Here is a 17020-nt window from a genome sequence, read left to right as displayed (position 1 = left end):
ATTATAAATTGAGGAAGGAGAAAGAAAATAATACTAAAGGTTCAAGAAGGTAGTACTGTTATAACAGATAATGAGAGAATACAGAAATCTTTCCATGAATTTTATTTAAACTTACATTAAAAAAGGAAGTGTCCCTGGAAAAGGTAGATGAATATTTGAAGAAAGAAAAGCTGCCAAAACATTCACAACCACAAAGACAAACTTTGAATAGTCCTATAAGAACTTTTCAGGTAGCTGAAGCTATTAAAAAGATTAAAGTAGGGAAAGCACCTGGATCAGATGGATTATCAAGTTTGTATTATAAATGCTTTGAGGATCAACTTTTACAATCTCTTCAAAATTTGATGAACTCTATATTGCAGGGATCTGCAATGCCAGAATCTTGGATAGAGGCCAATATTGCTTTACTACCAAAGGAGGGACATGATTTTAGTTTAACTAAGAATTATAGACCAATCTCATTGCTGAATAATGATTATAAAATATTTATTTTAATATTGGCTGATAGACTGAAGATTTTACAGGATTTTATTCATATTGACCAATGTGGGTTTTTATCCAAGCGGCAATTAAGAGACAACGTTAGAATTGGATAGCATTGAATACCTGCAACAACATAATGAAAAGCAGGAGGCACTGATGTTTTTAGATGCAGAGAAAGCTTTTGATAATTTGAACTGGTCTTTTATGTTTAAAGTCTTCAAGGATATGGATTTGGGGGAAAATTTTATTCATGGAATTAAGTTGATATACTCTATACACCTCAAAGGCACGCATTATTGTTAATGGTGATTTTACCAAACTGTGGGAAGAGGGACAAGATAAAGATGGCTTCAGCACCCTCTGCTTTTTAATTTAGTTTTGGGAGTGTTGTGCAGAGACATTAGACAAGCTGAAAGAATAAAAGATCTGAAAAATAAAAAAAAAAGAAGTTTATAAACTAAGGGCCTTTGCTGATGATTTAGTTTTGATTATACAAGAATTTCAGACAGATATTGAACATTTGATGAAGAAATTGAATATGTGGGTGCATTAGCTGTTTTTCAAATAAATAAATATTAAAATTGTATGTTGTTCCAAAATAATAATGTTAAGGTGTGGAATAATGTTGTTTATAAATTTATATAGCAAGGTAAAAAAACAAGAATTAAGTACAAGTTGTTGTAAGATGCTAAAGAAAGAGAGGGGTTAGGACTTCCTAATTTAAGATTATATTTTGATGCTTGTAATTTGGTATGGATGAAAGAATGGGTGACTTTGAGAAACAAGAAGTTATTGGAATTGGAAGGTCATGATTTGAGATTCAGGTGGCATGACTATTTGTGGTATGAGAAAGCTAAGATTAATATAGATTTAAAAATCATTTCATTAGGTGTGCCATACTGAGAGTTTGAAATAGATATAAAACAAAACTGTTTCCTAAAGTTCCTTTGTGGATGTCACCCCAAGAAGCCTTTTTTAGAAGAGAGATGACAGTGAAATCAACATGGTTGACTTATGCTAAATTATTGACTGTTGAGGGAGAACCTGAACTAAAAACAAGAGAAGAATTGGAAATGGAAAGTTACACTTGCCATTGGTTTACTTATATGTAACTGACAGAAATATTTAATTTGGATAAGAAGATTTATAACTTTGCAAATGAGAAAACTCAGTTCGAACTAGACTTGTGTACTAATGATGAGCATCTTGTTGCTAAGATGTATAAACTTTTATTGAAAATGAATTTGGAAGATAACTATATTAAAGATTGTGTGATTAAATGAGCAAAGACTTTTTTTATTTTTATTTTTATTTATTTATTTAATTAATTTTTATCCCGCCTTTATTATCTTTATAAATAACTCAAGGAGACGAACATACCTAATACTCCTTCCTCCTCCTATTTGCCCCACAACACCAACCCTGTGAGGTGAGATACAGTATCATGCTTGATCAGTGGGAGAGTATGTGGAGGAAAGGCTTTAAACATGCATTGAATTATAATTTGAAAGAGAATGTTTATAAGATGATGTATCATTGATGCTTAGCTTCTGATAAATTGTCAAAGATACATGTTGGAAATGTTCTCAAATACATGTTAGAAATGTTCTCAAGGTGAAGGTACTTTTTCCCACCTTTGGTGGACTTTTAAGAAAGCTAAGAATTATTAGGGCCAGATATGTACTTTAATTCAAAGGATCCTTAAGGTCAATATGCAGTTGAAGCCAGAAGTTATTCTTTTAGGTCTGATGGAGAAACAGTTTGAAAGAAAATTTGGCACTTTGTTTTTATACGTGATAACAGCAGCAAGACTTTTATATAGACAAAGATGGAAGGACTTACAAATTCCTACAGTGGAAGAATGGATGGTGAAATTAATGGAGCTGGCAGAGATGGCAAAACTGACTGCATTGATTAAAGAAAATCGTCTAACTTTGTTTCTATTTGGAAACCACTTCTGGACTTTTTGCTTAAAACTGAAAAAGATGAACTTTTGATTTTTGGATTTGGCTTTTAGAATTGTATAAGAATATAGAAATAATGTGTTTTATAGTTAAAAATAGAGTAAGAGTAAGAGGTTAATGTATTTTTACATTTTTATCTGTACTGCAGATGGTCAAAAGTCACTCTTTTTTCTATGTCTCTTTTTCTTTCTGCACTTTTAAGTTTGTTCTTTTTTCATTCTTTCTTCAATCTCTTTATATTCTTATATGCTTTACTTATATTTTGAAATTTAATAAAGTTTCTTTTTAAAAAGAAATAGAAGTTTATTGGGATTAGAAGGTCACAATCAGAGATTTGGATGGCATGGACATCTATGGTATGATAAAGCTAAGGTGAACCATCAAAAACCACTATGTCAAACAGGCTATACATAGAGTAGGGAATAAACATAAATTTAGGTTTTGCCTGAAAACATCTTTGTGACTTTCAGCACAAGAAGCATTTTATAGACAAGAAAGTATAAACAAACATAAATGGTTAACCTACCATGATGAACTAGAATTTTCTCAAGGAGATTGTAAAATGAAAACAAGAGACAATTTGACAACAGAAAGATATTCATGTCAATGGTTTTCTTACGTACAATTATCAGAAAGCTTTAAAGTGCATAAACGATTTTATGGTTTTGAACAAAGTAGGACTGAACTTGAAGTAGAACTATGTACTAAAGATGGCCAGGTAATTGCTAAAATGTATAAACTTTTGCTGAAATATGAGACAGAGGAAGAAGTGAAAGAATGTATGATAAAGTGGGCTAAATATTTTGGCTATAATATACAAATGGATCAATGGAAAAATATGTGGTTGCAAGGACTGAAATTTACACTATCTTCTATCATTAAAGAAAAATTTTATAAAATGATGTATTGTTGGTATCTGTCACCAGAGAAATTGTCTAGAATGTAAAAAGGTATCTCAAATCTTTGTTGGAAATGTGAACAACATGAAGGGACATTGTCACGGACATGTACAAATGCTAACAAATTTTGGATACAAATACAAATACATATTTATCAATCCAGAAGATTTTAAGGGTTAAAGGACAACTGAGACCAAAGACTTTTCTTTTGGGATTAATGAACAGGCAATTAGAAAAAAGTCATGGAACACTGTTAGTATATATGAAAACTGCAATGAGAGTATTACAGTATATGCTCAAAGGTGGAAAGGTTTGGCACTACCCACAATAGAGGAATGGCTGGTGAAGATGATGGAACATTCTGAGATGGCTAAATTAACTTCTTTGATTAGAAAAAAACAACAACATCTATATTTCTGGATGGCTGGAAACCCCTTATAGACTTTTTGCATGAAATGGGACAAAATGCACTTATGATTTATGGTATTGATGATTAAGAAAAAAACTGGATAATAGAAAAAAGTGACTTTTTTTCTAATCATAGAGTAAGAGATAATTTTGTAATTGTACTTATATTTGTTTTTATGTTCTTGGTAAAAGTTTTAATAAAATCTATTTTTAAAAAATCCCAAAAATCTAACAGTCAATTCTCATGATGTTCAGCACACCACTGGCTAAAATCCTATGGTTTCCACCCAAGGCAAGGATGGGCTTTCTGGTTATATGAAGGCTACCGAAGAACCCCCCCCCCCACAAAATATATGGCTTGTCTTCCTTCTGAGTAGCTTTCTGAAGACTTTTTCATGGCTATTAGCTCCAGATTCTTTGAATGTTTTAAACTGATTCTGTTTAAACTTTAATTTGCCCATTAAAGAGGAAATCTCATTGACTTCATTCAGGATACTCCCATCTACATAAGAGGAGTTTTCTCTAAATGAATAAAATGATAAAATAATCTGTCAAGAAAAGACCAAAACAGAGAGACAGATAAAGCAAGTCCCACCTCCACTAGAAAAATGAAACACAAAGTATCAATCAAGTTGATCATGTCTTGGTAACTTTGTAAACATACTCTGGTAGTTCTCTTGGCAGCTATAAAATAAACTGAAAAGGTAAACAGTTGATCTCACTCTCTTGAATCAACTCCATTCTGTGAATATTTTTCAGAGACCGCCCTGGATAAAAAGTTCTTTGTATATGAGATGAGATTCATAGTTAAGACATAATTTCCTTAATTGTTATTCATTACTGGCTGGGGAATTCTGGGAAGTTGCCAGGACACTGGTTTACTGAATAAACTACAGTTGGATTATGAAGCAATAATCTATGGTTTACAGAACACAAATCATATAGATGTTTATTTAAATCTTCATCTATTGTAGTTACTCCAATAAACCAAGGAGGGAGGAAATAATTCCCCCATTAATCCAAAATTTGCCTAGTATGCTTCCCATTGAGATATATTCAATAAATAGCACACATAATAAATCTCTTTTACAATCAAAATACGTCACAATGAAAATAATATAAATATCAACTTGCTGAAAAATAATTTCCTTTAATATCCAAGAATAGATGAACCCTAAGGGGATTAAATGTTTATGCATGATACTTCTTTCAGGTTAGGGGATCCTATGGATACAAGTGATTTTCATAAACTTTAGCATTCCTATAAGGATCATTCAAGCTATATTGGATGGGCTGAATCCATCCTGTCATGCTGAACATCTCTTCCTAAAAAATCATTTTTTTTCTACCAAAAATCTGTTTGGTGTATGGTCACACAGTCTTTCCCAGATTCCTTGAAGGGAAAATAATATACAGGGAAATATTTTCATAAAGGAGTAGATCTAAGAAACTTTAGGAAGTAGAGTGATCTAAAGATGCTAAACAAATTATGCATTACAAGAAAATACAAAAAGATAATTACTTTTCTCTCCTTATCAAATGTTCCTTCCTGTTCATCTCTGGACTCAATAAAATGATATAGCATTTGGGGGAAAATATACATCCCAGTAAGCCAGCACTGGAAGATAAGATAGAGAAGATCTCCACAGCTACCATGTACTTTCCTTTGGTACTCAGGTAGGTTGGAACAAATGACAGCCAAACGCTGCAAAAGACCAACATGCTGAAAGTGATAAACTTGGCCTCATTGAAACTGTTGGGCAACTTCCTGGCTTGGAAAGCCATATGAAAGCTGACACTAGCCAGGAAACCCATATAACCCAGGACACAGTAAAACATGATCACTGAGCCCTTGTTGCATTCCAGTATGATTTCCCCCTTCCGTGAGTGCAGGTCTGTATCTGGGAAAGGAGGAGAGGTACTCAGCCACACGATGCAAATTCCCACCTGCATGAAGGAACCCAAAAGGACAATAGAATTGGCCAGTCCCTTCCCCACCCATTTCCTCATTCCAGAGCCTGGCTTGGTTGCCAGGAATGCCAGAATCACAGTCATGGTTTTGGCCAATACAGACGAAAGGGCCACTGAGAAGATGATGCCAAAAGTCGTTTGCCGGAGAAGGCAGGTCATCTTCTCAGGTCTTCCGATAAAGAGGAAGGAGCAGAGGAAGCAGAGAAGAAGGGAGAGGAGGAGGATACAAGTGAGGCTCCAGTTATTGGCTCGGACTATAGGAGTCTCTCGATGCATCCAAAAGATTCCAAGCACAAAGGTTGTAATCAAAGAGAAAACAATAGCCAATATCATGAAGAGGATTCCCAAAGGTTCTTCATAGGAGAGATAGGTCAATTGTTTGGGAATACAGTGATTGTGCATCTGGTTGGGATACTGATTTTCTGGACATTTCATGCAGGCATCCATATCTGGAAAAAGAAAACAACTGTTTAAATATGTAAAGATTTCCCTTGATACATAGGGCAGCAGAGCTATCTTGATGATGGTTAGCTTTTGTTCATGTTGTTATACCTAAATAAATAAGGGCTCTGGACTAGAAATTCTGTGCTGAGTTAGCCAATATTCTGTCAATTCTTTGTCCTACCTATTTTGTCAGCAATCTGCCCTTCTGGACACGGCACACAATCATAGCAGCAAAATTTCTCTCCCTCCTTCTTCTTTCTGCTGTAGCCTGGAGAGCAGTGGTCATTGCACACAGAGAGAGGCAGCACCTGAGCAGAAACATGTAGGAGGGAATCAGGGTAGTAAAATACTAGATATCAGTACAGCTTTCCCTGACAAAAAACCATCAACTGGGGTGGTAAAGGAGAACAGGGTAACCTCAATTTGGCACTGGCTACATTGGCAATCTGTACATTTCAGGTACAATCAAACATATTAATATTTAAACTTGTCAAGATAGGATCTTATTAATGCTGTCTAGAATATATGAAATAAAATTTTACAACTCAGTACCTGAAGCGATCCAAAACTTTAAAAGACCAACACTTTGTTTTCTTTAATTACTGCCACGCATTTGACAATTGCTTCAAACAACACTTTTACCTTTACCTTTAGTTGAGAATCTGGAGTTTCCTCTCACCTGGTTAAAGCTTCTATGCCATACAATTTGATTGTCATTAAGGGTTAATTCTCTGCCTGGTGGAGTCTGAGGTTCCAATCTTCCAACTTTGACTCGAGCAAAGGAATTATTGGGGAAAGTGACCCAATTTATAACATCAAAACCAGTAATCAATTCTCCATTTTCATCAAAACGAATAGTGTCTCCCATACTGTTGTTGAATACGATGCTCTTCAAGAAATGATGAAACTAGGTAAAAATGAATGAGAAAGCAAGGGAGAGCAAGGTCTTGATATCATAACAAGTGAGCAAACTATTTCAAATTGGACCACTCTGCTATGAAAAATTTTGCTGGGACTTTAAATATCATAGGAAAACTGACCCCATGTTCCAAAATCACAGCCTCTCCAGTTCATGCCACTGGATTCCTGAACAATCTTGAACGTGATCCTTACATATTTAGACTACAAGTGTCAATTTATCATTCCATCACATGTTAGCTACTTTTCTCAAAATACTAAATGTAAATATTACGCTATGCAAATCTTCACATGAGATTTGAGCAAGAACCCCCTCAAAGCTGCTTTCTGAAGAAAGATAGAGCCCTCAATCCTGAAAGTGAAAAGGAACAGTCACATTGATTCTCCTTGATCTGCTTCACAAACTCTCGACCTTCCCTCAGACAGGTGAACTTCAACTATTCTTGCTTCTGCATATGGTGAAGGGTACTAAGTTGGGCTGCAAGTCCACTGGCCATTGGAAAGCAGGGAGGAACTAGAAGTAGGAGGTGAGACACAATTATGAAGCTTCAAGCCAATACAAACTATTTCTTCAAGCAACTTACATGGCCAGTCTTTAGTTAATGAAGATAATTGCATGGTCATAATATCTATCAACCAAAATGTTAATCTCCTCTCTTTTCTATCTGTATGAATATACAGTATTCTACAGCAATGATGAAACATGTTGAGGCAAAGTATCTGGGTAAAAAAAATAAATAACATTTAAAACTAAAACTCTTAGCAAAGCCACCAACGGTAATCTCTGGATTAAGGCTGTGGTCTGTGTGAATAATCTGAAATAGAAGACCACTTCCTCCTACTCCAAAAGCTTCACCATTGCTAAAACTGATAGGTATGTTGTCTGATAGAATTTTCTTCTAACTGAGGAAGCAATGTCACTGCAAATTACATTACAGTATTAGGTAGTATCTTTCCCAGTTGCATTCTTAGGAGATAGAGAAATATGATCGCCCCATTGAACAAACAAACTTTGCTTATTAAAAGTGTAAAAAATACCTGCCATGGTTTTACATTATGAAATAATAATCCTTCTGCTTCCATTAATCTTTTACCTCTGGATCTGGCCTTGAGTAAGAAATGCAAGGAATGTGCCACAATATAGACAGCATTATAGATATTGTAACTGTGACCATACATCTTCATTTCAAAAAATGTACTCGGCAGACTCTCTAACTTCTCATCCCCACTGCACAATAATTTGTTATCTTCATTTACACTGGAAATGTGTAATGGGCAGTCAAATGCCTGCTCCCAAAAATTCTGAATGAAATTGTCTTCTTTTGCCCAGGATGGCCTTACGGTGTGAACAAATTCTTGGAATCCGGGTGGTTCTTTTGAGTGAACTGTGAATGAAAGGGCACCATGGAAACTCTGTATGTCCCAATCTCTCTGAATGGACAGTGATTCAAAATTCCAATGGGATGTAACAATCCACACTTTACCCAGAGGTGATAATGAATGCAAAGACGCTAGGAGAATTATTACTGTCAAATTTTCCAGGGATGGAGGTGCTCCATATACAAAGCATACACGGATGTTTTCTTCTATGAAAAGCAGATAGTGCCTTAACGTTGCTAAAAACAGTGGTGTGTATTGATCCACATAACTCCGCTTTGGTGTCCTAAGTATGAATGCATAACAAATATTATTTTGGGAAAACAATGGCACCATTCTCTGCAAAAACATGTCCCCATAGTCATCATCCACAACCAGGAGCCCAATCCATGTCCATTCAAAATACTGAAGTAATCGGATAACCCCAGTGTACTGATGTACTTCATTTGGGACCATTTGGTACAAGAATGGAAAGTTATTTGTCTCACCATGGATTGGGGAAAATGATCCATAAGCAAGCTGAAAGAAAACAGACAGCATATAACAGACAAACTGAGAAAGAATACTAAATAAGGCCTGTCTTTGTATAATTGCCATTGCCTGCTTCCCAGGACTGACGGAAGTGACTGGCCCAAGGTCACCCAGCTGGCTTTATGCCTAAGGAGGGACATGAACTCACAATGTCCTGGTTTTAGCCTGATGGCTTAACCACTAAACCAAACTGGCTCTCCTTACATCATAGCTAACAGAGAATGTGGACACTCAGGCATTGCTGGGAATTATGCAGTCAACTCACATGCCATCAATATTATATCAGCTACAGTGGTTGTCAGTATGCTTCAGATCCCATTTTCAATGTTAAGAAAAGATTGAAAATGTAGGAACACAAAAGCCAAAGTCAACCATTTATGATCAGCAAAAGACCCTTCCTTTTTGACACCTGAGAGGACACTGAGACTACAGAGGCTCAAGTTCTCTGGAATGCACTGCCAACAGGTGTTTGCCAACCTTTGTCACTTTTAGAGGGACTCTAAAGTTATTCATTCATTCATTCATTCATTTTATCAGACTTTATCACCACCCATCTCCCTCCCAAGGGAGATCTATTTATAGTACTGAATTATCACTGAAGAGGTAATTGATTATATATATTTATTTAATATCTTGTTCAGTACTCTCCTTGAATCTCCTTTGTGAAAGTGTTTACTCTGAAAGCTGCCCTAACTGTTTTTTTTAATAAATTAAATGTATACAAATTTGGGAAATCTAGAAAGGCATCTCAAGGGCCTACCTGTGGAATCTTGTAGTTGGCAAGAATGGTGGCCATGATGAATGAGGCTTCTGTCAAACGCCCTCCAATGGCAGCAATTAGCTTTTTCTTTGGATCACAGGTGAAGTTGGGGACAAAACTGTGGCATGTACAAATCAGGCTCATGGTTGCCTTATAGGTTATCCTTGCAGTGAAGTAATTGTTGAGAATCTGGAAACCCAGTGTGATGTTTGGTAAGAGTGTGGTGCTCTTGTTGATTTCTTTCGCAGCAAACACCAAGGCAAGGATTTGCTGATATACCTTTGGCACAGAACTGCAATAAAAACTGCCAACTTAATGAAATAATATGAAAAGTGCACTTTATACTCCTATGCTTCTAGACTAAACTATACCTCAAACTATAAAGGAATACAGAATAAAATTCAGAGGGGAGAATAGATAGTTGCAACTCTTCTTTGACCTCACGATCTGGCTTACTGTTAATCAGTGAGAGGAAGTGACCTTCCTGAGCAGAGGCTGTGAGATAGCAGCAAGCGGGAGACTGATGGTGTGTCACATTGCGCACAGAATCAGCCTGCTCTCTCAAAGCAGCCTGTCATATATTGTCCCACCAACAGTTCCAAAGAAACCTTTGACTGCTAGTCCAGTTGTGTTTCTGAGAGGACTGGGAGGAGACAGCAACCTGTTCTTTGCCTCAAGTGACAAATGAATGGGGCTGGTCAGGAAGCAAAGAAGGAAGGGCAGAATGGAGAAAGAAAATATTTATTTATTTGACCAAAACGCTTTATCAAGAATTTGGTAAAAGATTATCAAATCTAAAAAAAAAAAAAATGGCTTCCTTTATCCCTGGAATTATATTTGGAAAGAGACAGGATGTGGTCAAAAAAAGATGCATCACTTAAACTTTAAAGACAAAAGGAGTATGCCGTCAGTCAGTTTCCAAATCTACACATTCTACTAATGCATTAATCATGGTTTATGAATCACAAAGCTGAGTTTTAAAAAATCTTAATGAAAATCATACAAACCACCTTTGGACTTAGGAAAGTATGTGAAAGTAGTTAAAGAAGAAAACTCGGACACATTGCTTAGAATAGAGAGTATTAGGGTTCAGATATGGTCCAGTGTCTTTTTGGCTCTTGCTGGTCTAGAGGAAATAAATGAAAAATAGTCTGAATTCCTTACACAACTTCATCAACCAGCATCCGAGCAGGTTGTTCCGTGAAAGAAAGTTCATTCTGGAACATAAAGGCTTGAGTGACTATTGCACCAACGATAGTATTTCCTGGCTGAGAAAACTGGTGCGGTATAGGAAGTGGATCCTCAGATACGCTGCAATTAATAGAATGTCTCTTGCATACAGAGCGAAAAAGTAACACAAGCAGTAACACTGCAATCACCCCAATCCTCATATTGAAGTATTCCCTTCCAGATATGGATTCTTCTCCCGTTTCTATCTTCCAAGGCTGCTGCCACATCGATAGAACATTTTCTCCATGAGGAAATTTAAGTTCTTCTAGATTTACAGTACAGTTTGCAATCTCTGTACATGCATGTATCAGCTTGGCTATGCTTTTACTTGCTTTAAAAAAATTAATGTGCTTTTAAAAAAGGAGTCTATGTTTCTTCAGCTACTTTGAGGTGCTCACTTCTTTACTGGGACATGAAAAGTGGGATAATTTTTCCCATAAGCAATAAAATAAATCAGTAAATCTTTGCCCTCATGACCATGGCTTACAGTTAATAAGGTGTCCATTGGTTGCAGCTTTCAGTTTTTAATAATCTGGAGAATTCATGTAATGCGCTGTGTGTATCTCCCAAAAATGTAATCAGTACTTTGAAGAAAGGAACCTGTAATTTTGACAGTGATAGGGACATAATCAACTCCTCCCCCTTGCATCATTTTGCACATTTTAATGACTGTGATTTGCTTTGATATTTAGCACTGTAAAAGTTCCACAAGCCCTTTATACTACAAAATTCTTGAGAAAAAACACAAGTCAGCCTTCAACTGCAATATATAAGAAAGTATATATTAAAATTGAATGGTAAAATAGAATAAGCGTTGCTGAAGGGCTCCTTGCCCTGACAATCAGACCAAAATATTCTTCTCGTAGGCTCTGAACTTACATGGTTCAGAGTCCATTATCTTTGAGTCAAGCTGGGGCCTGGGGCCTAATGGATGTCATCCTGGAGACTTACACAGAAGTTTGAGACTGCCTACTTCCAGTATTGCTTTCTATTTCCCAGTCTAACCCAGAGCCCTATTATGCCCTGATGTTCTCCCATCCAAAAACTAACAAGGCCCATACCTGCTTAGCTTCCAAGCCAAGACAGTCAGCCAAGATCTAACCCTCTCCTGAGGATTTACTAACTTGCCTGGATTATCAATTACTATTATTTTACCACCAAAGTGTAGTATGGATGGTGGGTGATGGATTCTCATTGCTCAAGAATGAGAAAGTTAATCCACTTTTTACACAAGTGGGGCAATTCATATAGATTCTTTCCAATTAGCAGCAATGCTCTTGGTCCTGTAGCTCCATATTTACCTGCCTACACAAGTAACTTCATTGAATATGAAGACAATCATTTTGTGGACAGGTTGGAACTGCTGTGTCCAACAGCAAGAACAACAAACATTCGTCTTTCACTTATATTCATTAGTTATCTGATGGGTAAAATCTATATTCAGTTAATAATGTGGAGGGGAATATAAATATTATCATGGAGTGCAATAAAGGCATTTACCAAACACTCTTGGACACATCTATTGTTTGCCTTAGAATACATGAATTTGGGAGATCGCTTTGCTAGAATAAATCAAAATCTATATCAAAATACTCTTCAGTATTTATATATTACGGCCACATAATGAGAAGACAGGACACCCTGGAGAAGATGCTGATGCTAGGGAAAGTGGAAGGCAAAAGGAAGAGCGGCCAACCAAGGGCAAGATGGATAGATGATATTCTAGAGGTGACGGACTCGTCCATGGGGGAGCTGGGGGTGTTGATGACCAACAGGAAGCTCTGGCGTGGGCTGGTCCATGAAGTCACAAAGAGTCAGAAGCGACTGAACAAATAAACAACAAAAAATATCAAAATACTAGGGCTGGTGTTAGAATCTATAGTAAACATTCCCCAATAATTTTGACAGACAGATATACTGTATTAAACAAGGATGTCCAGTTTCCCCGTTATGCTTTGCCATCTCATTAGAACTCTTACAAAGGTTCCTATTCCTAAAAATTGGCCAAATTATATCAATTGAATTTCAAGCCATTAATGGATTACTCATTTCTAAACACAAAAGTGATCAAAATTGGAATTATCATGGCTATGTAAAATAGCAACAGTAAAAATGTCTTTACTTCCTCTACAGATTCCAGAAAATCATTAGTACATTTATACTAAAGCAAGAATTACTTCAAAAAGCCTCAATAAAGGAGAGCTCAGGATTTCAGATACTAAACCTCACTATGATGCTAACCATCTCTACAACTGTTTTGGCTTGGTACAGTCCAAATCATTAACAGCTTGGTTAAAGATGGAATGTGTCAGCGCACTATTTGGAAGAACAAGGGCACTTACAGTACCTTTTCCAAAAACATTTATATGTAACAGTAACATATTCAAAATCTATTTCTTCTGAATATGTTTAAAAGTATCAGTCCCTAAATTAACTCCACATCCATAACTTTTTCAACGTTTTGTACTTCATCAGGCCTTTCATGATGAAAATAAAACTAACCAGTACTGGAGTGGAGAATGAAAAGACTTTATTATTTAAAAGGCTAACAGGAAAGTGATATTCTTAAACAGGAGTACAGGGACAAATACATTTAGGAAACATTGTACATTTACAGATCCATATACATCAAATTCTGCATTTCAATGCAATCCCAGCAGTTACAATACGAGAGCTAAGAGCCATGACTACATCTGAAATTAGACTAAATAGAGAAAGGGAGAATTTCAAAACTTTACAACATCCTATAAAAAGGAAAGACAAACTTCTTGAAGGGGTTAAAGCAGTATCAGAATCAGATATAAAAGCTTCATTACTGTTGAGTTTACAGTTGTCCAAGTGGCACACAAAACCTTTGAAATCCATTTTATTCCTTTTTATTTGTTTGACAATTCTGACTGGCTTACAAATTAATAAAACAGAACATATAAAAAGAACACAACTGATGTCACGAGTGCACTGCCATGGGGCAAATGCATGGCAGCGCACACATGACAATAGATAGCCTCAAGTAGAGAGAGGAAAAGGAGAAGTAGTTAGAAAACAAAAGAAAGCAATAGCCTGGAAATATCCTACCTGAGAAGAGCCGGCACTCGACCATCAACGCCATTGTCCCGACAACGAGCAGGGCAGGAACAGGTAGGGTGTGGTTGAGACATGCGCAGTCATGGCTCGATCGCAACCAAATAAGGAAATCTGGCGAAGGGGCGGAGCAAGGGTGGGGGGGAGGAACTCTGGCGGGAACGAGGGGATATATTTGAAATCTGTAACAGGCTACGCTACTCTCGGCTTTTTACTGGACAAGTACCTATCTAAATAAACCCTGAACCTGTTTACTCGAAGCAGCGTCTGTGCGTTATTTATAATAGGACGATCCTTACATAAAGCCGAGAGTCACCTCCAAACCCGCTAGCCTCTACCAAGAATTTTTTTTTTGTGAGAGAAAAAGCTAGCGATGGCCACACCAGTGTGGTCCCTGACTGCAATGGCACAATGCCACAACGAAGAAGACTCCATACAGCTGGGGGACCTAGAAGTAGTCCTGGACGAGCCGGACACACTAGAATGGGACGGCACCTCCGAACCCCGACCAGAGTCACCCCGCGAAGCGGAACAACTCCACTCCGTCGGAACATCAGCGAAAGTACTAACCAAATGACAGACGGAGCAGCAGGTGGCAGAAGCTCAAAGAGACTGGTGCCAAGGGATCGAGGCCCGAATACGGTCGATCAAGGTCACGATGCAATCCATGGTGCAGGCACTCCAAGACATTGCGACGAACATAGCGGCAGCAAGACCAAGGGGGCCCAACGGCAACTCACCTCACCAACCGTCGGCCCTGAGGGATGGAGACCAGGTGCAAGACTTCGTAGCCAACCAGCGCATGAATCTTCTGGCCGCATCTACCCCAACTCAAGCATGCCCGAAAAGCAACCTGAGGGGCGAAGTCATGAAAGACTTTGGCGTGAAGTTTGACGGTGAGCCGGCAAACCTCTCCTTCTTTCTGGCAAACGCGACTGATTATGTACTACAACAGGGCCATAACTTTACCTCTGAGAGGTCAACAGTCTCAGCCATAGCCACCAAACTGCGGGGCAGAGCTGCGGATTGGTATGTGCAGATGCTGGACTCCAGGGACCCAGCCCTGGCTACCTGTGACGCATTCCTAATGGCACTGAGAGACTACTTTGAAGACCCGCTAGCTAAGGACAAAGCCAAGGTCGCCCTTATGGGACTCAAACAGGGACAGAAATCCGTAGCGGAATATGCGCTGCAATTTAAAGTCCTAGCCAGGAAAGTTCTGGAATGGGGGGAAGCTACACTGACTGACTTATTTAAACAGGGCCTTAACCGCGACATCCTGCAATGGGCGGTGTACCGGGACAACCCAGACTCGCTAAACGAATGGATACGGTTAGCTGGGAAGACCGAGCATGCGAAGGACGTCTTCCGTATGGTGACCCGGAGCGACGAGATGGCCACCCAAGACAGAAGACCGATACCACCACCGAGAACTCCATGGGATGAAGAACGGCAACGGCGGCTGACCCGAGGGCTATGCCTTAAATGTGGCAGAGAGGGCCACGGAGTGGCGGACTGCAGCGAACCTCGGATGAGGAACCAACCGCCCAAGATGACGCCAAAACCGGTCCCCAGACCCCAACCACGGCCGCGAATACTGACCAGGAAAGTTGCTGCCACAACGGAGACGGAGGACTTCTACTCTGAGGAGGACACCTCTGACTCACCAACGCGACCGGCGGGAAATGACTTCCACCTGTTCTGAATGGCACGGAGGGACAGGTGGTAGAGGAGATGCGCAGGGCTAGCAACGTGAGTAAATATGCCCTGATCCTCAGGATCATCATCAAACTGACTTTTGAGGGCCAAACCATCACAGCAGGGGCCATTATAGACTCTGGTTGTTCCAGAAATCTAATCCACCCCTCCATAGTCGTGGCCTTGAAGTCACCTTGCATTCCCCTCCTGGAACCACTGGAATTCCAGCAACTAGATGGCTCCACAGCGGGAGGGGGACCGGCAACCCTGGGGACAGGGGTAGTGACCCTCCGGCTGGGCACACACCGGGAAGCTATACAAGTTGTGGTTGCCCCGGTAAGCCGACCCATGGTCGTGCTGGGCATCACATGGCTAACCCGCAACAACCCTCGTATCTATTGGAAGGCCCGATCGATCGAACTTGCCAATGGGACCTACCAAGTGCCGACCAACATCAAAGACTCTGCCATGTTAGTAGGGAGGGGAGAAATCGCTCAACCTCCCGGAGAGGACTCCCCACTGGAAGGATTGCCGGCACAATATGCCAACCTGACAGACGTATTCGGGGAGGAAGAAGCCGACGAACTACCCCCCCACAGGAAAACGGACTGTCGCATTGAATTCCTCCCCAATGTCCACCTCCCAAGGCCAAAAACATACGTGATGTCGCGGCAGGAAATGACGGCATTGCGGGAATTCATTGACAAAAATCTCGCGCAGGGGTTCATTGAACCGGCAAACTCCCCAGTCCGTGCACCTGTACTTTTCCGCAAAAAGAAGGATGGGACTCTACGACTTTGCATGGACTATCGAAATTTGAACGCTGTATCTATTTGTAACAAGTATGCAATGCCTCTAGCTAAGCAACTATTGGCACACCTGTGCACGGGAAAGGTTTTCTCCAAGTTGGATGTGAGGGAGGCATACTACCAGGTACGAATTAGAGCGGGCGATGAATGGAAAACAGCTTTTAACTGCCCATTGGGCTCTTTCCAATACAAAGTCCTGCCATTCGGCCTAGCGGGAGCCCCGGGAGTCTTTATGCAACTCATTAATGAAGTGTTACATGAGTTTCTGTTTAAAGGTGTGCTGGTGTATTTTGACGACATCTTAATCTACTCAGAAAATGAAAAAGATCACGTGGAATTAGTGCGACGAGTACTTGCTAAACTCAGAGACGCCAAACTGTACATTAAACTCTCGAAATGCGAGTTCCACAAATCTAGCTTAGATTACTTGGGCTACAGGATATCTGT

General features: G+C 39.0%; 1 protein-coding gene across 1 annotated transcript; it reads right to left on the bottom strand.

Moving 5' to 3' along the window:
- Nucleotides 1-5272: 5272 nt before the first annotated feature.
- LOC134496683 (vomeronasal type-2 receptor 26-like) lies at nt 5273-14143 on the bottom strand. Its single transcript, XM_063302394.1, has 7 exons — nt 14061-14143; nt 10920-11066; nt 9756-10047; nt 8126-8983; nt 6849-7076; nt 6351-6477; nt 5273-6174 (listed from the first exon to the last, which is right to left on the bottom strand). Exons 1-7 carry the CDS (start codon nt 14141-14143, stop codon nt 5273-5275), a joined length of 2637 nt encoding a protein of 878 aa, XP_063158464.1.
- Nucleotides 14144-17020: the final 2877 nt, after the last annotated feature.

The sequence above is a fragment of the Candoia aspera genome, chromosome 4 (assembly GCF_035149785.1).
Source record: "Candoia aspera isolate rCanAsp1 chromosome 4, rCanAsp1.hap2, whole genome shotgun sequence".
In the NCBI taxonomy this organism is placed as follows: domain Eukaryota; kingdom Metazoa; phylum Chordata; class Lepidosauria; order Squamata; family Boidae; genus Candoia; species Candoia aspera.
This window is presented reverse-complemented; position numbering and strand designations above follow the sequence as displayed.